Source organism: Erpetoichthys calabaricus, chromosome 18 (assembly GCF_900747795.2).
Source record: "Erpetoichthys calabaricus chromosome 18, fErpCal1.3, whole genome shotgun sequence".
In the NCBI taxonomy this organism is placed as follows: domain Eukaryota; kingdom Metazoa; phylum Chordata; class Cladistia; order Polypteriformes; family Polypteridae; genus Erpetoichthys; species Erpetoichthys calabaricus.
The window spans coordinates 21,647,565-21,675,132 of NC_041411.2; the positions used below are offsets into that span (position 1 = coordinate 21,647,565).

Sequence of the window (27,568 nt, forward strand, 5' to 3'; positions counted from 1 at the left end):
TCTGCAAATAAATGTCCTTCTAGTTTGAAAAGCCTTTCTGCCTGAATACACAAGTCCATCTGGACATGTTTCTGATCAGGCGATACAATAAGATGTGTGGAACTTACCTATACAAAACACCATACATTCCCTTCACATGAAGTGTACTTGTGTTCATTCTAGTTAGCCAAAGCTAAACTCAGAGAGAAGGTAATTGGAACTCTAGGTAGTTGCACATGCACAAAAGTGAAAGACAACCCCACTGACATCAGTATTTTGTTGAAAACAAACTTTTACAGATAAATGCCAACAAGACAGAAAAATTCAAGCAAAATTTAAGAAGCTTGACTCTTTAACATAGAATATTATTTGATTTGCAGATAAAATTTTGTGTCAAACTCCTCAACAGCACTTAAGACTTCAATCTACCAAACGCATCCTCTTAATAATTAAAAATGAGCCATACAGTCATGTTTACAAGCTATGTGGGTCTATCCATCCATTTATATATTTTCTGAACCCTTTTTGTACTTTCTTTTAGTTATACAGTACTACATTTGCATATGTCTACAGCTACTTGCAAAAAGATCTACGATCTATAAAAAAATCCAAAAAAACAAACAAAAAAAACAAAATAAAAACTGATAGATCTAATATCTATACCCTAATTGAACTGAACTGAGTGATAAATAACTGCACATTGAGAGCAGGACACACTTGCATAAGAACGGCTATCCATTATCCATACATAAATTGACCAATTCAGGTCTCTGTTTTCAGGAAGTACTGGGAAGAAGAGGGGATTCATCCATGGAGAAGATTCCACTATATGGCAGAGCATGCTCACACACCTGACAAATAATTCTGAGGCAGTATTAAATAATACACATGTACCTTTAGCATTTGGTAGCGCAATTATATTTTCAAAAGAAGATCATCACCTAAAAGTTAAGAGCATATAAAAGCCACACAGAGACCAAATCAAACAGAGCTATGAGACAATGATGTTAAATATAAGATCACTTCAAAATTAAGCCATCCATGCATATTTTGAGTATCCATGCTGTTTTCAACACAGAGTTGCATAGAGTCAGATCCAATGGGACTAAAGTTCTTTACACAGCTCAAGCCTCCATACAAGGCCAACTTATAGCAGTTAAACCAATAAAAAATTCTAAACGAGGAATTCTTTTATATATCAGTATTAACTGTAGAAGATGGTGGTTAAGCTCAACAGACCTTCATTTGAATGCCTCCAGCTCCATAAGGAAAGTATCCACAAGCTCTTCAAAAGCAGCGGGCACATTATCACAAGACACAAATCTTAAAGCTAGTAATATGTTAACTAACATGCAGGCTAACAGTCATTTTTTTAAGTCTTCACTAAATTAAATTCATGCACTTTTCTCCACAGTGACTGTGTGAGATGGAAAATGGAACCCACTAGGTATGTGCATTTGTTGCTGAACCAATTTTTCCTCCATGCATTTGCAAAAAATTACGAAAGTATGTAAAGTTGAGATTTTGTCAATTCAAATAACCCATGACATTTTTGTCAGTTTGGTGTGAAAGCTAAGACTGTGTAGCCTTCCAAATGCAGACATAGAGAGGCAGAAATGGGGAAGGGTAATGAAGACAGCAAGAAGACAGCAAGGCAACCGAGTCTGCAACAAGACTAGAGGTCCCATAGCTTTATGGTTTACACAGAGTACACAGTTCTGGTGTGATCCTGGGGCATCTGGAAGCTTTGCGTTTGTTAGAATAGTAGCACTGGCTGAGGGTGTTGACCAGTGAGGTTTCAGGGCTCTTTTAGCAGTGCCAGCATTTAAGTGTGCTCTCTTGGGTCTGTCTATTCTGCTTTACTGGCCTTGAACACAATAATGAGTCCTGTGCTTTCTCTCACTACCAGTCTTACTCAGACCAAACACTGGGCAATAAGCACTCAGAACTGGGTAAAGAAACAAAATAAAATCACAGAAGTAGAGAGACATTGTCACCTACTGGTTAGGCTCCTGTTTGCAAGCTGCTCTAAGACAGAATTATCACCTTGCTAAAAATAATAAAATAATATTTACAAAATGAAGGACTAGAATGGCAGACACTGTAGCGTGGGCCTCATCTTCAACTCCCATGTATGTCCATTTTTGTTTTACAGGCTTGTCTGTTACTCTGCATCTAGACACTTGACTCACAAGCAAATCTGTTCCTGACATTCCCAAAGGCAACATATTTAAAATGGTTTCATTTAAAAAGCCAGTTGCTTGTTAATGCTGGCAAACCAAACTAGCAAGAAAAACTGTGAACTTAACTTCTGAATATGTGTAAATAAATGACCTACATATGGTGCACTATACAGGATGTACTTCCATATCTCACAGTAATGAAGTAATCGCTGCCTCTGCCAGGTATTCTCTCCCTGACTGTTTAAACAGTACCCTAGTGTAAACACATGTCTTTCATTGCACAACACAACCCTAACCCTGGCTCATCAAGTAATCATAGCCTGCCGCCCAGCAAAAATCAGCTCACTGCCTGAAAACTATCCTGACACCTGCTGGGATTTCCGTGCTTAGTGTGCTGTCTCACCTTCCAAGCTCTGCTGTGCAATTAAGCCTAACCAACATTAAGAATTTACATCATGTTGTCAGTCTTCAACCGATATCAATACCAATGACCTATTTACATAAATTTATTAGCACTACTGCAGCAATTTCACAGCTTGGATAAAATAGGCAGAATACACATCCAAATTACATATATTTAAAAGGGCAAGCTGAAAAAAATGTCTCATTTTACTAGTAATGCATGAAACGTTTCTCAAATGACTGGTAATCTTTTTAAATGAGAGCACAGGCAACTAATTAGTGAGGCAGTCCAAATGCTTTATAGGTTTTAGCTACTCTATCTACATTGCAATATATCTCAGTCAATGCAATGAAGTTAGAGTGCAGAGTGATACAAAAGAGACAGGACCTTATTATAGTGATAAAAGGCAGCATATCTAAAGAAACAGCTGGCTAATAATGGATATTCCAAGGTTATTGGGTTGGTGAGAAACTGTCATTCCACAGCTCTTTACGGATTCTTTAAAAGGTAGGAAAAAAATTCACTGGCAGGCGAATATATTATATGATGTGCTAAAGCTTGGATTCAAGTGACAAAAGAATCAGAAGTTTCATAAAGCCTGACTCATCTTTTAATGCAAAGAAGCTGAGAAAAGCTGACCGCTGTAACCATTTCTATGACATTCACTCATCTGACTGCTTAGGCTAGCTCTCTTTACTTTGCAGGCCATGTCAGCAACAGCCTATGCCACACTAAGCCTAACAGCACAAAAGACAATTTGATTACAGAATGGTTTAGACTATTCCACATTCCTGGCCAGACAATATGTAAAGTACAGTATGTGACATAAAGACGGGGCAAGCTCAGTCTTGGACACAGTGCAATAATAAATATAATATAGTTTCATAGCATGGATGGTTTATTGAGTATTTGTAAGAACATAGCAAAACAGATTAGTAGTTGAATGTTTATATCCATTCATATAACGGACATGTATGTCAGGGCAGCTGGTACAAAAAGTTTCAAAATTTGTTTTAATTTGGTACCTCTTAACTGCCTATTAGTGATTGTGACTGACTACAGCTGGTTGCTTCACTGTGTTGCCATAAAGGGGCTCATTTGACAGTGCTCATTGGAATAATCAACACACAATACAATGGGAAAGTCCAAGGTGCTCAGTGCAGATGTGAAAAAAAAACATAGATTTACACAAGACACAAATGTCTATTGGAGCAATTTGTAAACAATTTACATTCCAAGATCATCAGCTCAAAAAACTGTAAGTGCGAGTAATTTGAAGCTGTAGTCAGTCTGACAAGGTCAGGAAGAAGACCAAAACTGTTCTCCTCAGCCAAGAGGAAATTTGTCTGCATGACCAAATGCAATCCAAGAACCACCAAAACACAGGCCTGCCATGAAGTGGAAGCTACTGGAACACCAGTGTCACTATCCATCCATCCATCCATCCATTGTCTCCCGCTTATCCGAGGTCGGGTCGCGGGGGCAGCAGCTTGAGCAGAGATGCCCAGACTTCCCTCTCCCCGGCCACTTCTTCTAGCTCTTCCGGGAGAATCCCAAGGCGTTCCCAGGCCAGTCGAGAGACATAGTCCCTCCAACGTGTCCTGGGTCTTCCCTGGGGCCTCCTCCCGGTTGGACGTGCCCGGAACACCTCACCAGGGAGGCGTCCAGGAGGCATCCTGATCAGATGCCCAAGCCACCTCATCTGACTCCTCTCGATGCGGAGGAGCAGCGGCTCTACTCTGAGCCCCTCCCGGATGACTGAGCTTCTCACCCTATCTTTAAGGGAAAACCCAGACACCCTGCGGAGGAAACTCATTTCAGCCGCTTGTATTCGCGATCTCGTTCTTTCGGTCACTACCCATAGTTCATGACCATAGGTGAGGGTAGGAACATAGATTGACTGGTAAATTGAGAGCTTCGCCTTGCGGCTTAGCTCCTTTTTCACCACGACAGACCGATGCAGCGCCCGCATTACTGCGGATGCCGCACCGATCCGCCTGTCGATCTCACGCTCCATTCTTCCCTCACTCGTGAACAAGATCCCGAGATACTTGAACTCCTCCACTTGAGGCAGGATCTCGCTACCAACCCTGAGAGGGCACTCCACCCTTTTCCGGCTGAGGACCATGGTCTCGGATTTGGAGGTGCTGATTCTCATCCCAGCTGCTTCACACTCAGCTGCGAACCGATCCAGAGAGAGCTGAAGATCACGGCCTGATGAAGCAAACAGGACAACATCATCTGCAAAAAGCAGTGACCCAATCCTGAGCCCACCAAACCGGACCCCCTCAACGCCCTGGCTGCGCCTAGAAATTCTGTCCATAAAAGTTATGAACAGAATCGGTGACAAAGGGCAGCCCTGGCAGAGTCCAACTCTCACTGGAAACGGGTTCGACTTACTGCCGGCAATGTGGACCAAGCTCTGGCACCGATCGTACAGGGACCGAACAGCCCTTATCAGGGGGGCCGGTACCCCATACTCTCGGAGTACCCCCCACAGGATTCCCCGAGGGACACGGTCGAATGCCTTTTCCAAGTCCACAAAACACATGTAGACTGGTTGGGCAAACTCCCATGCACCCTCCAGGACCCTGCTAAGGGTATAGAGCTGGTCCACTGTTCCGCGACCAGGACGAAAACCACACTGTTCCTCCTGAATCCGAGGCTCGACTATCCGACGGACCCTCCTCTCCAGGACCCCTGAATAGACTTTTCCAGGGAGGCTGAGGAGTGTGATCCCTCTGTAGTTGGAACACACCCTCCGATCCCCCTTCTTAAAGAGAGGGACCACCACCCCGGTCTGCCAATCCAGAGGCACTGTCCCTGATGTCCATGCGATGTTGCAGAGGCGTGTCAGCCGAGACAGTCCTACAACATCCAGAGCCTTGAGGAACTCCGGGCGTATCTCATCCACCCCCGGGGCCCTACCACCAAGGAGTTTTTTGACCACCTCGGTGACCTCAGTCCCAGAGATGGGGGAGTCCACCTCTGAGTCCCCAGGCTCTGCTTCCTCATTGGAAGGCATGTTAATGGGATTGAGGAGGTCTTCGAAGTATTCCCCCCACCGACCCACAACATCCCGAGTCGAGGTCAGCAGCGCACCATCCTCACCATATACAGTGTTGACACTGCACTGCTTCCCCTTCCTGAGACGCCGGATGGTGGACCAGAATCTCCTCGAAGCCGTCCGAAAGTCATTCTCCATGGCCTCCCCAAACTCCTCCCACGCCCGAGTTTTTGCCTCAGCAACCACCAAAGCCGCATTCCGCTTGGCCTGCCGGTACCTATCAGCTGCCTCCGGGGTCCCACAGGACAAAAGGGTCCTGTAGGACTCCTTCTTCAGCTTGACGGCATCCTTCACCACCGGTGTCCACCAGCGGGTTCGGGGATTGCCGCCACGACAGGCACCGACCACAGCTCCGGTCAGCTGCCTCAACAATAGAGGCACGGAACATGGCCCATTCGGACTCAATATCCCCCACCTCCTTCGGGACATGGTCGAAGTTCTACCGGAGGTGGGAGTTGAAGCTACTTCTGACAGGGGGCTCTGCCAGACGTTCCCAGCAGACCCTCACAACACGTTTGGGCCTACCACGCCTGACCGGCATCCTCCCCCACCATCGAAGCCAACTCACCACCAGGTGGTGATCAGTTGACAGCTCCGCCCCTCTCTTCACCCGAGTGTCCAAGACATGTGGCCGCAAGTCCGACGACACGACCACAAAGTCGATCATCGAACTGAGGCCTAGGGTGTCCTGGTGCCAAGTGCACATATGAACACCCCTATGCTTGAACATGGTGTTCGTTATGGACAATCCGTGACGAGCACAGAAGTCCAATAACAAAACACCGCTCGGGTTCAGATCAGGGGGGCCATTCCTCCCAATCACGCCCTTCCAGGTCTCACTGTCATTGCCCACGTGAGCATTGAAGTCTCCCAGCAGAACGAGGGAGTCCCCAGAAGGTATGCCCTCTAGCACCCCCTCCAGGGACTCCAAAAAGGGTGGGTACTCCGAACTGCTGTTCGGTGCATACGCACAAACAACAGTTAGGACCCGTCCCCCCACCCGAAGGCGAAGGGAGGCTACCCTCTCGTCCACCGGGGTAAACCCCAATGTACAGGCTCCAAGTCGGGGGGCAATAAGTATACCCACACCCGCTCGGCGCCTCTCACCGGGGGCAACTCCAGAGTGGTACAGAGTCCAGCCCCTCTCAAGGAGATTGGTTCCAGAGTCCAAGCTGTGCGTCGAGGTGAGTCCGACTATATCTAGCCGGAACCTCTCAACTTCGCGCACTAGCTCAGGCTCCTTCCCCTTCAGAGAGGTGACATTCCACGTCCCAAGAGCCAGCTTCTGTAGCCGAGGATCGGACCGCCAAGGTCCCCGCCTTCGGCCACCACCCAACTCACACTGCACCCGACCTCCTTGGCCCCTCCCATAGGTGGTGAGCCCATGGGAAGGGGGACCCACGTTGCCACTTCGGGCTGTGCCCGGCCGAGCCCCATGGGTGCAGGCCCGGCCACCAGGCGCTCGCCATCGAGCCCCACCTCCAGGCCTGGCTCCAGAGTGGGGCCCCGGTGACCCGCGTCCGGGCAAGGGAAAACGGCGTCCAAAGTTTTCATTCATCATAGAAGGTTTGAACCGCTCTTTGTCTCATCCCTCACCTAGGACCAGTTTGCCTTGGGTGGCCCTACCAGGGGCATAAAGCCCCGGACAACAGAGCTCCTAGGATCATTGGGACACGCAAACCCCTCCACCACGATAAGGTGGCGGTTAACTATCCAGTGTCACTATCTACAGTCAAATGAGTTTTTAAATCACCATGGGCTAAGAGGTTGCCATGCATGCCACAAGCCCCTACTCCAAAATCGACGCCTTCAAGCTTGACTAAAGTTTGTGGCTAGACAAAGAAATAGCCTTCTGAGAGAAAGATTAATGGTCAGTTGAGAAAAAGACTGAGTTGTTTAGCTGCAATGACTAGTGGTATGTCTGGAGGAGGAAACTGGAGGCACTCAACCCTAAGAACAATGTGCCAACTCTTAAACATTGTAGTTGTAGAATCATGCTCTTGGAGCTGTTTTACTGCCAGGGGTACTGGTGCATTCCACAAAGTGGACTGAATAATGAAGAAGGAGGATTACCTCAGAATTCTTAAGCATAATCTCACAACAACTGCTAGAGGGCTGAAACCTGGACATAACTGAATGTTCTAACAGCACAATGCCCTTAAATGCACATCAAAACTACCTTTGGAATTACTAAATTAGGCTAGCATAAGGCTTAAACATTACCAATTTGGAAAAGCCTCCCCAAAGTCCTGACGTCAGCCCAATTGAAAATATATGGCCTTTGCTTAAAAAACAGATCCATGCCAGGAAACCAACAAAATTGGCTGGATTTAGGCAAGACGTGTGGTCAAATATACAACCAGAATTTTGACTGGAGCATGCTGATGGGTACCAGAAGTAAATGGTTAAAACATGTTAAAGGATATTTAATCAAAAATTAGGTGTGTTGTAGGTATATATTTGACCATGTATGTAAAATTCTGATGACTTTATAGTTTCAGAAATTATACAATAAATTAAAACTGACTTACATATCCATTATATGAGTGTATGTAAATGTTTCTCCAATACTGCATATTATGTCCACAGTATCAAACATCAAGAGATGCAGCATAATACTCACCATGCCATGAAAGATGCTGTTCCCTGTATACTAACATGGAAATGAAAGATAATGTTTATTCTTTTGTCTTTCACCATCAGATCCTCTCTTTCTCGAAGATGATTACCCCTCAAAAATAAAATTTAACTTAAAACAAAAAACTTCATTCACTTTTACGAAAAGATCTTAAAAGTTGTTTTAAAAGCATTAAGAGTAAGCAAATGAAGTGCAGGGATGCTCTAATCAGGTTTTTAGGGCTGAAACCAATCACCAATTTCACGTTACTAGAGCTGGAAGATTTTGATTCATTTTCTTTATCCTTTTTTCCACTAAGCTCCAGCATAACCAAATATCAAAGTGTTGTTTTTTTATAATTACACTGTTCATTTTTTATTAACAAACTGAAAAGGTGTGAACTCATTCTCTTTTAATTTCTGCCGAAGATGCACCTCTATTTTCTCTGCCATTCCTCTCCATGCACAGCATGACTCCTCGGATTCTCTTTTATCAGTTTATTACTCCACTTTCCTTAATGTCAATGTAAATATTTCTGCCTTCACTCCCTCCTAAAGCCTGCCCTGTTGCTCTCTGTTTACAGTATGTTTGGCAGCAAAATGACCAATGTCATTCTTCAAGTACCATAATGCTTTGTGTAAAGGAGCACAACAACTAAATTACTATAAAGCTTAGAAAACCAGATTCTGAAAAAAAAAAAATTTTTTTTGAGATCAGCTCATTTACAGATCACCAAAAAAGAGTCAGTTGGGGAGAAAAACTGGCTAATTTTTCTCAGCAGCCAATTGAATGAAACATCACTAAGGAGAAGTGTTAAATTCCATCAATCCATCCAACTACAGTATATAGGGGGTTTATGGCTGCAGAAAACTGAAAAATAATACATCTCCATCAAATACAATTTAGGAACACACCCTGAACAGAGGACATACTTACACTTCAATTATATAGAGCCAGTTTCTTATTTTTATATTTTATGTTATTTAATTGAACAAAACATATACTTCAATTATATAGAGCCAGTTTCTTATTTTTGTATTTTATGTTATTTAATTGAACAAAACATATACTTCAATTATATAGAGCTAGTTTCTTATTTTTATATTTTATGTTATTTAATTGAACAAAAAACATACTGTAGCATACATTGTGGACTATGGCCGGCAGCTTATCCCGGCCAATACCCCCAAGCCGCCAGGTGGAGCCCTCCCTGCAACGTGGAGATGCCCCGGGTTCCAGAAGGGCATCATGGACCTTGGAGTTTCCCTTCACAGCCCTGCTGGATACCATGGGGACCGCCAGGGGACACTGCAGGGAGGCCCAGGGACTTCTATTTGCCTTATAACACGTAAGTACTTCCCAGTCGAGGGGACAGAAGCAATGACATACTTCCGGGTTGAAGAAAAGGAGTTTTCACCTGACCCGGAAGTGTTAAGAGTCACATGGACTGAGGGACAGAAACACTTCCGGGTCAAGAAGAATAAAGGGACAATGGTAACCCCAGCAGCCCAAGCCGGAGTTGGGAGGGAGTGCGACAGAGCTGCTGGGAGGAGTGGAGGATTGATTGTTTATTGTGTTTGAATATTGATTTATTATTGGAGTGTTGTGGAGTGGAGGTGCTTAGGGCACATTATTATAATAAAAGTCAAAATATTGGACTTGTATCAGGTGTCTGACATGTCGTCTGAGGGTTCAAGGGGACGAGAGCGCCCTTATTTACCACAACATATAAGCAAAGACAAACCCACTTGAGTAATGCAGTGGTAATATACCAAAACATCAGCAAAGATCTAGAAGAATATAGTGCCAATTTCATTCAATCTACACATCGGAGAAAAACCAACATACTGTATATGGAGGAAACCAACAGGAATAAAAGGATAGAACATGAAAATTCTTTGCAGAAAATCACCAGGCTAGAGTTTGAACTCAATAGATGAGACAGTTATGCTAACTACTACAGTACCATGCTGCTCAAAAAATATCAAAACAATTGATATTTAACATATTTTATTTTAGTAAAATAAGACACTGAAAAAATAAAATTACCATTCATTAATATTATATTTATTTTCCTGAGCCTGCTTATTGTATTGGATGCTAGTGAAGCTCATGTAGCCTCAGGTACACTGCATGACCTGCTGCTGGACTGGGTGGCATTCCTTAACAGCAAACACTTGTGCAGAAATAATTGGGCTAACTTGATTGCAAAATACAGAAAAAAAATCCAGAGTACCTGAAGAAAATCCATGTGGTCACACTAAGAACTACATAAGATGCATCCAAATAGTGCTCAGGTTGGGATAGGAGTCCAGGACAGAGTTAACATTACTTTAAAAAGAGATGGCTGGTCATGAATTAATTGAAACATATACTGTAGCTGTAATGGATTTAAAGACACTGTGGTATGAATATTCAGGGCAAACCTTGAAACACTGATTAAAACAGATTTTGGGCCAATGAGCAGAATTTCTGATCTATTGCAATTCACATTGGAAAACTTGTCCTTCATTCAGGTGTTTAATGTGTATGAAACATGCTATTAATGTTAAAAAGGTCACTGGATTAATTAATAATTTGAATTGTAATTTAAAATCATTTTCATTTTAATTTCCTGCCACATAGTGGTATGGACACACAGTTAAAGACATAAAAGGCAGGGTAAAAACTATTGAGATTCAATGCAGGGATAACTAACGGACCAAAGACCCCCCCCCCCCATTCTGATTTTCAGCTTCAGTCATTGTTTCTGTACGCTGTAATCAAAGCTCTTTCATGATGCTGATTTACTTCAAGGTGCAGAGAGAACTTAAGGGCATTGGCAGTCTTCTCAAGTAACACTTATTCACTGTTAACAGCTCAAGCAGCTATTTGCTTTCTGCAGTACACAGACACTGTTTTTGCAATGACATCTTGAGAATTCCTCACACGGGCAGCAAACTTATATGTGCCTATTATTTTTAGCTTATAAGCTGCAGTCTGTCAGCCATGGAAACTGTTCCTATGGAAACAAAAGGTCAACTAACTATACATATGAAGAAACAGGAGTGAACAATCTTGAAGAAGTGCCTTCATTTGCACAGCTGATGCAAACTGCTTTAGAACACTCATTTGTTGTCAAACACATCAAAAGGTCAACTGCAGTTAGCATAATGCAAAATCAAGTGGTCCTAATTCTGAAAGCAAGATATTGTCTTTAAAAAAAGGTTACCTTTGGTGGGCTCAGTACGTTTTGGCAAATCCAGAGTATCATAGTTCTTGTCAATCTCTCCATTTTTCCTGCCTGAACAAAAGAAGAGAAAGAATAAAATTGGTAGGCATGTGTGCAAGAGTTTTGATAAGACAAAGAGCTGTTGCCAGGTTAGGTTTTTGAGGTCTAGTGCTGGCCTTCAAGCTTGAAGTTAACCACTTAATTATTTAATAAGAACTAGCTTGAGACAGTTGTACTGTATGTAAGATCAGCATTAAACCGATCCACCTTTCACGTTAACACTGACTGAAATGATTCAGCAAATCCAATGGAATTACTTCACTCCTTTGACTACCTTTCTGCCAGGTGACTTTTACTGAGTTGGTTTGCTCAATCCAGTACCTTGCTTTATCATGAGGGTTACTTCTGTTGGATTTTAACACAGCTGCCTTTATTTTAGTTATTTAGTATGGTGATATTCTTACTAATCAACAAGTAACACAACTGCACTCTCTGGTGCCTTGATCAATAAGTTTAATTGGTTAAATGTACTAAGAATAGTGACTGCTGCCTAATGACTACTTCAACTCTGTGACTGATCAAAAATAATCAGAGACCTGCTGTACTTGATGAGCATCATTATGATTAACAAAACAGAAATACAGTACATAGTCTATTAATAAATGCAAAAATGTTGTGATGTTAAGTTGACCTATCAAGCAAATTAGTCAAGCAGGAGTGACTCACCTTGGTTGAACCACTCCTCTAGAGACAGCCAAGCAGCAGAATTAGTAACAGATGCAAAAAGAAAAAGAAAATGTCTTATTCAGAAACCATACAGGTTAGAAATGACAAGAGCGCGCAGTAAAAACGTTTCTTAGTCCCCGACCCAAACATGAAAAACAGTCAGTTCTCCTGTTGGTACAGGCTAATGCAAAGCAATTCAAAAACAAAACACAATCTTAGAAACTAGGGGAGTTATTCAAAATTAGCTAAGGAAATGTTTGCCTTTTTCGGTGCTTAATTTTTTTAAAGAATAAATCCACACGTGCTGCAGGCGGGCAGAAGTGTGAAAATTTTAATTAGCTTTCTTTCAGGTGTAAAAGCAAAAAAAAAAGACAAATCAAAAAGGAGAGAAGTACAAACCAAGCAAGTATTAACAATATATAAAAAATCTGTTAACAGTCGAAAAACACACATTTTGTAATTGTATCAGAGGTGGTGCGATACTGCCCCTGATTAGAACCCTGACTTCATTCAGGATGACATAGTTGGCACTTTGATGTAAAAATAAAAGCTGGCTTGGTTGCAAACACTAATTTAGGCTGTGTTTAAATAACTATAGTAGGTGAGATGAAAAACTGTGCCAGAACAGCAAATGCAAGAAAAAATATTTATAGAAAATTATGCTAAATATGGAATATATCAGTTACTAATGTGCTTTGTTTTAGCTGAAAGCCAGGCAGTCCATTGGCAACTCGTGCTAGTTTCTCTAAGGTCATAGAGTATTAACTCTGACCACACAGGTACATTTGTTAAAAAAGTTTTTCTTAAGTATAGTATATGGGGAAAAAGCCAATGAAAAACACAACACCCACCACAAGCAATACATATTTGTGTGGTGAACATAGGTTCAACTTGTGCTCGTTTTCATTAAAGTTGAGATACTGCTGTATTGGCATACATGGGCTCTGTTGGGCTAAGTGAGTAGATGGAGGGGAATAAGAAACACACAAAGCATTTTCTAAACGATATAGCTTCATGGTTTAACTGGAATATACAGGTGCTCTCCAGGAGGCCTTGGAGATGCTGTGTATTGTCAGGAGACTTGTGTTGCATTGGAGGAAAGTAAGATATTATTAACAACTCACATAGAGCCTCCTCTAGAATATTAACAACAGAAAAAAAAATGATGGGGGAATCCGGCCTGTATTATGAACATAAGGACACTGATATGTAGTGAGGTTTGGGAACTGCTATCTCCTGCTACACCTCTGGTGGCTGGGTCACACATGTAAATAAAAGGTGACTTAGCATATGATTGGCACTTGGTTCTTCGTTATGGCCTCTCTGCACAAAAGGTGGACGTTACATGTAGCTGCGAAGCCAAGGAACTAAACTGCATGACAGTATAAAGTTCAAGTAAGATGAGTTTGCTAAAAATTATATCATAGCAAATGTTGTCCAGTTTCTTAATTAAAAACTAGATCTGCAAGCTTGAACTCTTCACAGTCTTCATCATCAGATACTGCATGAAAAAATACTAGATCCTGGGGTTCCGTTCTTAGTCTATGATTTCCATGTGGCATTTCAGCATTTAATTCTTGTTCATGAACAAATTTGTTTTTGGTAAATTCTAAAACTCCTGCCTAAGATTGCGTTTGGGAGATTTAATTTAGAGAGGAGATGTGATTTTCATTCCACAGTGAGATTTGGTTTTGAGACGCATTTCTCACTCCACAGTGACACTGAGTCAGATGTGCGACTGTACAGTTCCTTTTTGAAAAGCAATTTTAGGGGCATTCAAAGAGGCCTCGATTGTATGTCTATAATTCTACTGTCAGTATGAGGGTAGATACTGTACCAAGGCTAGAATGTGAGGGAGGGGTTACTTTCCAATCACTGCTTTTGTGACTATGAGATGAAGGCCAGAACAAAAAAGGATGACATGTCAAAGCTGTCTGGAAGATGTTCTTCAGTTTTCAAAGAGTTACATACATAACCACTGTGTTTCCAGCTATCCAAATGGATGTTGTTTTGCTGACATGATTCAATAAAAGATAAATCTTCTTGTAAATAAGGCTGTACCATTTTTTATACAATCCACTTTCACCAATGTGTTAACAAAGCAAAATATCTATTGGAAGTTTGAAGAATTAAAAAAAAATTTAATTTTAAAATGTTACATCTTCTAGTCCCACTGTAGATTAGCCATGCCATTAGCATACCCAGAAGCCCACCCTGGTGCCTCTCAAATCACTACCTTTAGCTTTCTTTCCTCCAAAGCAACCTGCATCATCTTTCTTCTTTTTCTGTGTCCCTCCAGTGCCTGAATTCTGATTAGCTGATGGCTCCTGGAATCTTTCAGCTCCAGGCACCTCTTTGTGAACATGGTATGAGAGGTTTCTCATGATACATACACAATTTTCAACAGACTGCAAGAAAAGCATATACAAAGATTACAAAAGAGCCACAACAAGCTGAAACTGTTGTTAACATCGGGTAGAGTGAGCTATGCTACATGACTTGTACAACAGAAGACCCAGCACCATATAGTTTTTGTGTTAATATTAATTTAGAAGGGACTTCCTTAAATGCTTAAAACTGAGTACAATGAAATAACTTGGTCATCTCACCTTGTTATCCATTTCTTTTTTTCCCACAGCAGATTGTAAAGCATGAAGCAGGGCATCTACCAGACCATCACACTCCCGAAGTCTCCTGCGGGCCTCAGCTCCGTCAGAACTAACGTTTCTGAAGTAAAAAAAAAAAAATAAAAAAATTCACATGCACGTAAATAAAATGGAAGAGAATGGCAAGTAAGCTTTAACAGGCACAACTGCTTAGAAAAGGAATCTCACCTTGAAAAAGAGTGCTGTAGAAACAGGGGCAATCACTCAAATAGAAAATGCCTCACTGTCAAAGATGTCATCAGGGAATTTAGAATGGGGGCCCATTATCTAACTTTTTTATGGGACTCCTAAATCAAAAACTGAATCCTCGCCTGTTTGAGGACATTTAATGAAACAGAAGTCATTATAAGAAGAACTAAAAATAAGGGATTCCATTATTTATACAGAAGAGCAAAATCAGGTGAATTCAACCAGAAGGCTCCAAGATCAAAGGAAGCATCACACCCAAAAGCAGCCATGTAACTCGTAAGAGCTGCTACTCAGGGTAGACACCAGCATCAGTAACCCTGCACATATACAGTAGGTCACTGGAACTGTTAGGATCTCAGCCCTAGTGCAACACATCCTCTGGTACAATGAATGTGGTGCGTTCCACTTTATAAATAATTGTAATTACATCTGTTATTTGGACCACAGTTGTTAAAAGAATTCATGCAGCAATATTCAGAGCCACGTTTCACGCACATTGTAAACTTCTAATTTAACATTGTGAGAGCTGTTTCCTAGTGTGAGACCAATGCATCATATTCAGCAGTCAGGGTAATATGCATGTGATGCTTCATTGGACGCAAGTTTTATAAACAGCTGTCTCAGGTTGTAAACATCATATATTACTGCTAGAAAACACCAGAGACTATGTTTCATGTGCAAATTCCTCACACAAGTACCCAGTTAACATTCAAATTGAAAAACAGTCCAAGTATAAAAGAAATCTCTTCTAGAATTCAAATACATAAAAGCTAAGTATGCAAACATCTTTGTAAAGCTGATACACATATGGAAGACAGAGAACAGCAAATCAGAGAGCAACAAGGCTCCTTCACTTCTAAAATAAAAGTCATCACGGAAACAGGAGCAAATGCCTAAAAAAGCACAAAGAAAGAAAGAAAGAAAGAAAGAAAGAAAGAAAGAAAGAAAGAAAGAAAGAAAGAAAGAAAGAAAGAAAGAAAGAAAGAAAGAAAGAAAGAAACTGTAAAATCAGGAGAATAACTTTTGATGATGAAGCAGAGAGTTCAACTATAAAGGGAGACCAAGTTACCAAATCCCAGTCCCTTTCTATCCCACTTTGTACATGTGAACAAATTATTACTAATAAAAGTTATTAATAATTAATATGTTATTAATAATACAAGTTGTTATTATTAGGAACAAATGTAACTTTCCATTTTAAAACACCCACAATGACAAGTATGCTCACAAAGATATTAATGAATGATTACACAAAGTACCATTGCTGGTGTAACTTTAACCATGTTACCCAAACTTGTTTCTGCGTAGTGTCAAAGCTCTTTTTTGAGCATAAGGTTTGGTAATTATTTTGATACAACTGAGCTTTATGAAAGCAAAAATGAATCTATTATTTGAACATCCTATATTAAACTTTGGTGTTACAGAAAATTGCTTTCTATACCAGCAGTAATGAGAGAAAGAAAATAGAAACCCTAGAAATGACACCAGTCTATCATAGTGTATATTTAATCATGAGTATACAAGTCCTGTTTAGAGCTGCCAATTATACTAACCCGCTAGACCATTGGATGTAGGATATATAATGAAGAATAACCCACATAAAGATGGAAGACTATACAAACTTCACACCAAGTGTTTTTGGGCCAGGATTTGTATCACGTTTCCTAGACCTATAAAGCAGCAACTTGAAGCACTATGTCATTGTGCTGCCAAAAATACCCACATAAAAAAGTGGCTTTAAGATAGATAGATAGATAGATAGATAGATAGATAGATAGATAGATAGATAGATAGATAGATAGATAGATAGATAGATAGATAGATAGATAGATAGATAGATAGATAGATAGATAGATAGATAGATAGATAGATAGATAGATAGATAGATAGATAGATAGATAGATAGATAGATAGATAGATAGATAGATAGATAGATAGATAGATAGATAGATAGATAGATAGATAGATAGATAGATAGATACTTTATTAATCCCAATGGGAAATTCACAAGATGTCATGCATGAGATGGCCCAAGCCTGTTGCTTCAGTGCTTCTCCACAGCCCTACCACTACCTTTAAATAACAAGAACAAAATCATCTATATACAAACAAACCAACTGTCACACCCTTTTCTCTGTTTAGTTGGAAAACATGCCATTCTATATACATGCATGAAAAATATCCTTCAGTATCAACAACTGCATGTCACCACCAACCGATTCTGGTGCCCATCCAACACCAAAATTCTGAGCTAAACACTGGACAGATGACAAATAGATCTGCTACACAGCCATTAAGAAAATGCACTGGCTTGTGCTATAGGACTGCAAATGCTGCATTAACCTGTGAAAAATATAAAGACAAATATGGGGATTGTTCAATTTGCTAATTTATTGAATCATAATAATCTAGGACGGAACTCGAAAGACAGTTTATATTTCAGAAATAATATGGAAAATTTGTGCATGTAGTTCATTCTATATTCAATTGCCAATGTTTTTATAAAAGCAAAGAAAGCTATGAAGTCTTTGCTGCATAACTGTATGATTTTAACCATCTGGTATAGAGACTTCCATCAATTACAATTCTACTCGAAAAATATTTAAAGAAGACAGTGAGAAATTTTGGAGTATAAGATTATATATATATATATATATATATATATATATATATATATATATATATATATATATATATATATACAGTACTGTGCAAAAGTTTTAGGCAGGTGTGAAAAAATGCTGTAAACAAAGAATGCTTTCAAAAATGGAAGTGTTAATCATTTATTTTCATCAAAATGTAGTGAATGAACAAAAGAGAAATCTAAATCAAATCAATATTTGGTGTGACCACCCTTTGCCTTCAAAACAGCATCAATTCTTCTAGGTACACTTGCACACAGTTTTTGAAGGAATACAGCTGGTAGGTTGTTCCAAACATCTTGGAGAACTAACCACAGATATTCTGGGGATGTAGGCTTCCTCACATCCTTCAGTCTCTTCATGTAATCCCAGACACACTCGATGATGTTGAGATCAGGGCTCTGTGGGGGCCACACCATCACTTCTAGGACTTCTTGTTCTTCTTTATGCTGAAGATAGTTCTTAATGACTTTGGCTGTATGTTTGGGGTCGTTGTCCTGCTGCAGAATAAATTTGGGGCCAATCATACGCCTCCCTGATGGTGTTGCATGATGGATAAGTATCTGCCTGTATTTCTCAGCATTGAGAACACCATTAATCCTGACCAAATCTCCAACTCCATTTGCAGAAATGCAGCCCCAAACGTTCAAGGTACCTCCACCACGCTTCACTGTTGCCTGCAGACACTCATTGTACCGCTCTCCAGCCCTTTGACGAACAAACTGCCTTCTGCTACAGCCAAATATTTCAAATTTTGACTCATCAGTCCAGAGCACCTGCTGCCATTTTTCTGCACCCCAGCTCCTATGTTTTCGTGTATACTTGAGTCGCTTGGCATTGTTTCCACGTCGGAGGTATGGCTTTTTGGCTGCAACTCTTCCATGAAGACCACTTCTGGCCAGACTTCTCCGGACAGTAGATGGGTGTACCTGGGTCCCACTGGTTTCTGCCAGTTCTGAGCTGATGGCACTGCTGGACATCTTCCGATTTCAAAAGGTAATAAGCTTGATGTGTCTTTCATCTGCTGCACTAAGTTTCCTTGGCCGACCACTGCGTCTATGATCCTCAATGTTGCCCGTTTCTTTTTGCTTCTTTAAAAGAGCTTGAACAGCACATCTAGAAACCCCAGTCTGCTTTGAAATCTTTGTCTGGGAGAGACTTTGCTGATGCAGTATTTTGTGTCTTGTTGCTGTACTCAATCTTGCCATGAAATGAAACTGTCTTCCACAGCCTCACCTTGGTAGCAGAGTTTGGCTGCTCCTCACCCAGTTTTAAGCCTCCTACACAGCTGTTTCTGTTTCAGTTAATGACTGTGTTTCAACCTACATGTGACATTGATGATCATTAGCACCTGTCTGATATAATTGGTTGATCAGACACCTGACTAGAATCCTACAAAATCCCTGACTTTGTGCAAGTGGACCTACAGTCATGGCCGAAATTATCGGCACCCCTGGAATTTTCTCAGAAAATGCACCATTTCTCCCAGAAAATTGTTGCAATTACAAATGTTTTGGTATACACGTTTATTGCCTTTATGTGCATTGGAACAACACGAAAAAACAGAAAAAAAGCCAAATCTGACATCATGTCACACAGAACTCAAAAAACGGGCTGGACAAAATTATTGGCACCTTTTCAAAATTGTGGGTAAATCATTTTATTTAAAACATATGATGCTCATTTGAACAATAATAATAATACAGCAATCACACCTGAAGCCAGTTAAAATGGAGAAAAGTTGACTCAGCCTTTCTGTTGTGTGTTTCAGTGTGCCACACTAAGCATGGAGAACAGAAAGAAGAACAGAGAATTGTCTGAGGACTTGAGAACAAAAATTGTGGAAAAATATCAACAATCTCAAGGCTACAAGTCCATCTCCAGAGATCTTCATGTTCCTTTGCCCACTGTGCGCAACATAATCAAGAAGTTCACAACACATGGCACTGTAGCTAATCTCCCTGGACGTGGACGGAAGAGAAAAATTGATAAAAAACTGCAACGAAGGACAGTCCGAATGGTGGATAAACAGCCCCAATCAACTTCAAAACATATTCAAGCTGTTCTGCAGACTCAGGGTGCAACAGTGTCAGCTTGAACTATCCGTCGACATCTGAACAAAATGAAACGCTATGGCAGGAGAGCAAGGAGGACCCCACTGCTGACACAGAAATATAAAAAAGCCAGACTGGAGTTTGCCAAAATGTACTTGAGGAAGCCAAAATCCTTCTGGGCGAATGTCTTGTGGACAGATGAGACCAAGGTAGAGCTTTTTGGTAACGCTCATCATTCTACTGTTTACAGAAAATGGAATGAGGCCTACGAAGAAAAGAACACAGTACCTACAGTCAAACATGGTGGAGGTTCTAAGATGTTTTGGGGATGTTTTGCTGCCTCTGGCACTGGATGCCTTGACTGTGTGCAAGGCATCATGAAATCTGAAGACTACCAAAAGATATTGGGGCGCAATGTAGTGCGCAGTGTCAGAAAGCTGGGTCTGCGTCAGAGGTCATGGGTGTTCCAGCAGGACAATGACCCCAAACATACCTCTAAAAGTACTCAGAAATGGTTGAAGACAAAGCGCTGGAGAGTTCTGAAGTGAAGTGGCCAGTAATGAGTCCGGATCTAAATCTGATTGAACACTTATGGAGAGATCTCAAAATTGCTGTTGGGAGAAGGCGCCCTTCAAATCTGACAGACCTTGAGCAGTTTGCAAAAGAAGAGTGGTCGGAAATTCCAGTTGAGAGGTGTAACAAGCTTGTTGATGGTTATAGGAAGCGCTTGATTTCAGTTATTTTTTCCAAAGGGCGTGAAACCAAATATTAAGTTGAGGGTGCCAATAATTTTGTCCAGCCCGGTTTTTGAGTTTTGTGTGAAATTATATCAGATTTGGCTTTTTTTCCTCTGTTTCTTTGTGTTGTTCCAATGCACATAAAGGAAATAAACATGTGTATACCAAACGTTTGTAATTGCAACAATTTTCTGGGAGCAATGGTGCATTTTCTGGGAAAATTCCAGGGGTGCCGATAATTTCGTCCATGACTGTGTAAGAATTGATGCTGGTTTGAAGGCAAAAGGTAGTAACACCAAATATTGATTTGATTTAGATTTTTCTTTTGTTCGCTCACTTTGCATTTTCTAAATTGATAACAATAAACAATCATTATTTATATTTCTGAAAGCATTATTTGTTTACAGCATTTTCCACACCTGCCTAAAACTTTTGCAGAGTACTGTATATTAAAAAAAATTATCATCATCTCATCATTTCAAACTGCTTCTTTGTGAGGGTTGAAGGGGAAGCCGTCTCCAGCCACTGATTCCAGCTCTTCTTGTGCAATTCCAAAACATTCCCAAGCCAGCCAAGAGATATAATCCCTCCAACCAGTCTGTGACAGAATCTTTACCTGGTGGGACATGACCAGAGCAGCTCTAGGGGGAACTACCTGAGGGTTTGCATCCTTACAACACGCACAAACCACCTCAATTGGCTCTGCTCAATTTGGAGGAGCTGCAACTCTACTCTTGTGGCTCGGCTAAACTGCTGAGTTTCCCACCATATCACATATACTGTACACTCTAGATGAATTAATGCTCTGCAAGTGGAATTAATTAATTGAATAGTTCATAACCTCTAAATGATTAGTAACTGAAGATTTCTCCCATTTACCAATTCAACTATACACCTTGTATCCCAATAAAACTGCACTATAGCAGGATGTCTAAAGAAGACCTGGGGAGACACTCATGTTATATGCCTCCTTTTTCTAGGCAGACAGACAAGAGATCTGGAGGTGAAGGTGATTTTTGTAACCTTAAGATTCTCCTTGCAGTTCTAGACCTTTAATGTGGCTTCAACATGTATTAGATTGCAGGTTATAAGCCTGAAACCCTTTAACCCTGCAGTTTTCATCCCTAACCCTGCTTTATCCATCAATGAAACCCCTAGGTTGACACCACCTAACCAAACCAAAATAAATAGATCCTACAATGCTGCAACACTCTTAAAAGTTTCTTCTCTTCTCTTACATCTTCAATAGCAAATGTGTGCTAATTCAACAATCCTCTAGATCTTATGAGCAATCAATAAACAAACTCGTTTAATCTTTGCTTTTTCAGTTTAACAATCAATTTGCCTTAAAAGGGCATTGCACTTGAAGCTGTGGTAGCTCAATCAAAATGTTTAGACATCATCTTTAACAATTCTTATCTACATGTCTCCTCAGAATAGTGACAGTGATATCATGCCAAGAAAAATACACACGCATGTAATCAATAAATAACTAAAAAAAAAACAGCACACACAGAGTGCAATATGTATACAATATATGGTATAGACAAGAAAATGTACAGTATTTGCTATTATGACTGGCTGTACAGTAACCTGGATGGAAACGGTCTCTGAATCTACTGGTGGGAGTGTGAATGGTTACGCATTGTTTGCCAGAAGGGAGTAGGCTGAGATCTTTAGTAAGGTTCTTTCTAAGGCAAAGAATGTTGTAATGTCCAGAACAGAAGGCAGCTGGTGGTCAATAATTTTCTCTGCCAACTTCATCACCCTCTGTAGTGCTTATATTATAATCTTTGTCTGTACCAAAATGTTACGTAGCTAGTAAGCACCTGTACAACTCAGTAAGAACTGATGAAGAAACACAAGCTTCTCCCAAACATTTGAGAAAGTAAAGGTGACGATGAGATCCCTCGACAAGAACTGAAATGGTGTTGTGCCCAATTTAGTTAATTGTTATTCCAAGTAAATAAAAGATACAGACCCTCTCAAAAGCATCTTTTCTCCTGTATAGATAGGAATCTAGCCTGCTTTCTGATGTTTTTGAGAAGCTCTTTGGTTTTGCTGATATTAAGCGTTAGAATTTTGTCCTGGCACCATTGTATAGGGTTGTAAAACTCATTTCAGTAAGTAAGCAACAAATTCATCATTGTTAGTGGATTAGGGTTTTAATCGTATAAACGTCATTGAATTTAATGATAAAGTGGGAGCTGTTTGGTTGCACAGTCATTGGTGAACAAGAAGTAGAACAGAGGTCTTAACACGCTACCCTATGCAGTGCTTGTGTTAAGGGTAAATAGAGTGCAGGTGATGCTAAATATCCACACATGCTGAGGTCTGCAAATTCCAAAATCCACTTGCAAAGTGGTGGCATGATGTCCCAAGTTGATTTACTAGTATACAGCATTAAATGCCAAGCTGTAGTATCTAAACAGGATTCTAGCAGAACACTTGTTATTATCTGGATGGCATGAGGTGCAAGGGATCCATATTACTAACCGAGAATGCTAAACCGGATGATGGACGCAGGCACATCCGGCCATGGGCCGTAGCTGCAAAAAGACGTACTGCGCAGGCGCAAAAAGAGTCCGCGAGAGTCGGCTGAGGAGCCGAGAAAGGCGGACAAAAGAGGGCGAGAAGAGGCGGATGAGGGGCCGCGAGAGGCGCAGGCGCAAAAAGAGTCCGCGAGAGTCGGAGAAAGGCGGAGAAAAGAGGGCGACAAAGGCGGATGAGGGGCCGCGAGTGGCGGACAAGACCACAGAAAAAAGGAGTGAGCACATACAAAAAGGAGAAATGAGGCGCAAAGTCAAACGCAGGAAAAGCACGAAACACATTGCACACGAAACTAGACCCGAAAAAAAAAAAAAAAAAAAAAGAGGCTCGCGCACAACAGCAAGGCACCCCCCCCCCCTACAGGCACCGGACGGGACACACACCAAGAGGGGGATTCAACAAGCCCATGGAACACAAAAAAAAGAACACAAAACCACCCCACAGACCCTACAAGCGAGGGACGGGACACACACAAAGAGGGGGATTCAACAAGACACAGGAACACAAAAAGAAAGAAGACGCTCGCGCAACAACAATCCTCAACAATCCCCCCCCCCCCCCCCCCCCCCCCACATCCATAAGAAGTCACACCCAAAGCCACATATTCTAAAGTGAACGTCAGCACCTTCACACTAGACAGCATAGGTGTCAGCATTGGTGGATCTCCTTACAATAAAGCACTATTAACCGTTCAACTGCAGAAAAGGAAACATATTAACAGTGACTGCGACCCTCCTTATTACTTATCCATATTTCGGATGCTGAGAAAGAAACAAGTCATGAATACACGGTCACGGGTACAAAACGAAAAGGAAAGGATAACAGGAACAAACACACGAACACGAAAGAAACAACAAAATAGACGGCTATGCGGCATAGGTGGATCTCATTACAATAAGGCACTATTAACCGTTCAACCGCAGAAAAGTCTCCATATTAACAGTGAGTGCAATACTCCTTATTACTTATCCATATTTCTAAAAGAAAAAATGTCTTGACTCCAAAAATGCAAAGCTCAACTAAAGCTTCTAACTAACGATGTACCTAAAAGTAAAAACTTTATGAACTGCGTTAGATCCTACAATAGTTCATTTGCTTTTAGTAAATATCAGGCCACCAAAAGGCAATGGCCCATACTGCTTTCCCATATGTGCACAAATACTGCATCGCATTGGAACAGTGCACCCTGAAACAAATCAACAACGCAAATATGCACAAATCTACATCCTGGATCCACATGACGCAAACTATCAATCAAAGTGCTGCATCGCAACAGGCACGGATTCAAAACGAAACACCTCCCGTCTCAGACATACGTTAATGGCAGCAAAGGCTACAACGGGCGTCTCACACAGCACAGGCAAATCGATTACAGCTCCAAAACAACACGTCCCAAATACTACATATGCAACAACGCGCCTCTCAAACGGCACAAGCAAAACATACACCGGGAAAATTCATTCGGATTAATGAATGTCATTTGCAATCATTGTCATTCAGTTCACTTCCCTGAAGAAACAACTGGCAATACAAGTAATACATTTAGACGTTGTTGTCAAAAGGGTCAAATTAGACTGCCTTCTTTACATTCATATACTGAATATCTACAGAAGATTCTAACTGACGATGTACCTGAAAGTGAAATCTTTATCAACTACATTAGATCCTACAAATCGGTATCCACTATGAACATTAACGGTGGCACTGCACGTGACATCCGTCTTGAAAATATGTTGTTTATTGATGAATGTTCAATGGCATGAAGTCACTTACTCAACACCATTCATAAACTTCTACAAACGTTTATGAATAATAATATTCGATTTGGAGGAAAGGTACTTTTATTAGGAGGAGATTTTAAACAGTGATTAGCTATTCTTCCAGATGCCATGCACTCAGCTATTGTTCAGTGCACCTTAAAATACGCAGACAATTGGCATTGCTTTCAAAAGATACAGTTAGTAAAAAAGATACGATGTCCAGAACCAGATCATAACAATTGCTTATTACAACTGAGAGATGGTACACTCACCAATACAGATGGACTTCAGCCACATATTATTACAATTCCTCAAGCCTTTATCTGCGACGACTTAGTTACAGAGAGATTTGGAACAGCAATCTCATTAGACCAAATGCCCCTTTTAACACAACGCACTATATTATGTCCAAAAAATATTAATGTGGAAAACATAAATACCCAAGTCATTCCATTACTTCCTGGAGAGACACAACTCTTTCTAAGCTCTGACAAAGTTGACTCTGATCACGATAATGACCATCTTCATTGACCTTACAAGTTCTGACCTGGAATTACCTTTTACACTTAAACGGCGTGTACAAAGAAATTTTCCAATAAACCTTTACACTGTGCCACACACTTTATTGTTTGCTTTCTATTTGCATCATCTACACCGTCACACTATTCTATATCTCATTCATACATCACGCTCTTTGTCATTCCCAACACCAGGGGTTGGCGAGCGAAGCGAGCAGGGGGCGGAGCCCCCTAGTATGTCATCCTATATGGATCAGTTGAGACAATATGAAAACTTATAGTGATCATGACAATCTGGAATATCCTGTCTATGCTGTTTTGGCAACGGTCTCTCAAAACACTTGTGGTCACTCTGACAGACCACTTTCTGTTCAGTTTTCCTGTTGTTCATTTGTTGCACAGAGAAATACTCAAGATGTCACTGAACACATCAGCTAATGAGAAGGGACATTTATTATATGAGTACATCAAAACAGGCTCAGACCTTTGCAAAAGGTAAGCATCTAATACCTGTTCAGTGATACATAGCCAACAAAGAGGTGATGCTGACAGCCAAAGTTCAAAATAAAATCAGGACAAGACAGTAGAAGATAAGAAAGAAATTTCATTAATCCAGAGATAGATATTGTGTAAAAAAAAATCTTTTGTGCAGCTTACTGGAATTGGCAAAAAGGAACAGATGACACTTTTGAGTCACATGCAAAGTCTCAATTGCCACCCGGGAAGCAATCAGATTTAAGAGACAAGCAGCAATAGAGGTGCAGTTTCAATTTCAAAATGATTCTGAAAACTACAGTTTAGTTGCTAAATTATATATAAAGTAATTATTCAAAAAAGAATGAAAAGAATGGAGGTAAGCAATTTCCTGGCAGAATGAAGAAAACCTTCCCAAAGACAGGTGAAAATTCTGCTTATCAAGCTTGTTGGCTAGCATAGTCTGCTTTCTGTATTCTTGCCAATGAATGCTTGTTATAATGCATCTAACACAGCGGCATTCCCAGTGATGAGCCAGTGTTAAATGAAAATGAGCCCCTGTGGAGACAAAAACTGATGTTCACAGTCACACACACTGTTACAGGGGGTCCCCAATGAGAATTTTTCTTTCCCTAAAATTAGCTGCCAGGTTTGCATTAGTTTTTTAAATATGAAGGCTACAGTAAATAATACAGCTAACACCTGGTGTCCTTCTCAAAGGGAACATTTATAGCTTCAAATCACAAGGATTTTTCCGACAAGTTCCCTTTGAGACTTCCTTCATTACTTTCAGAACTCATAAAAGAAATTTCAAATTCATGAAGAAGAGCTAATAGCATGCAAGAGGTAGTCACAATAAGTATGACATGATCAACTTACATCCAATATTAAAAAATGTAGCTGTACTGCTTTTTACATAACCAGCTCAGGTTCAACCACACCTAAATACTGAAACAAAGCTGAAAATCAAGCCAACTCTTTTTCGCCCAGAGAAACATCTTTCACAATACTTAAGAAAATGGTTTTATAGATAGTCACAGGGACAAAAGGCAGAAGCAGTTCGCTTGAATTTGAGATAGGCCAAGATAAATGATTTTCCAAAAAATGCAAATGTGAAAAATGTTATGCCTAAGCCTATATGAGGTATTTATTTGCTTGATATGGGAATACCTAGGAACCTCAGCTACAGTAAGTATTACAGGAGGTCTATTTTAGTGTCTTGTTTCACTTAGAAGCTATAAGGTATTTTGGAAGTTTGAAGGGAACTCTGAAATATATACACTACTCATGGAAAAGAAGCCCTAAAGGTATACTTTATGTAAATTTTTTCACACTTGTGTAATTCTCCCTGAAATAGATAGGTGGCAGTAATGTCTAGAGCAGTGTCAATCTGTTATTTTAACCTATGGAGTCCTTGTCGCAACATGTAATACATAACCATGACATAGGCAGCGAATGACTGACCAACTAAACAGACAGAAGGTCATTAACCAGACAGAAGGTCATTAATGAACTGGTCATTAACCTAGTTAGCTTACTGTATGTAAGCGAGACAAGGATAACAGCTCACTGGCTGACTGAACCAGAGTCATTTAACATGAACAACATTAAACAGGATAGTTCTGAAGGTGATTGTTTCTGTGATGACAGTCAATTTGTTGTAAGAGCTAGACTTAGACACAAATATGCATCACAAAATGGTTTAGGGCTTCTCTCTCTTTCACATATTATTAACAAGACATGAAAAAGATTTATAGAAAATATCTAGGCCGCATTTCACAAAAAGAATAAC

The 27,568-nt window shown here is 40.6% G+C and overlaps 1 protein-coding gene across 22 annotated transcripts in view; it reads right to left on the reverse strand.

The window, feature by feature from the left end:
• arvcfb (ARVCF delta catenin family member b) overlaps nt 1-27,568 on the reverse strand; it is a 319,610-nt gene that overhangs the window by 60,214 nt on the left and 231,828 nt on the right. For 20 of the 22 annotated variants that reach the window (XM_051921266.1, XM_051921264.1, XM_051921265.1 and 17 more), the window contains 4 exons: nt 14,796-14,913; nt 14,423-14,594; nt 12,187-12,204; nt 11,461-11,532 (listed from right to left, as the gene is read on the reverse strand). In XM_051921266.1, coding sequence (XP_051777226.1) covers nt 11,461-11,532; nt 12,187-12,204; nt 14,423-14,594; nt 14,796-14,913 — 380 coding nt within the window. The remainder of the gene's footprint in view (nt 1-11,460; nt 11,533-12,186; nt 12,205-14,422; nt 14,595-14,795; nt 14,914-27,568) is intronic. The other 2 variants (XM_051921267.1, XM_028825490.2) reach the window with 1 other exon arrangement.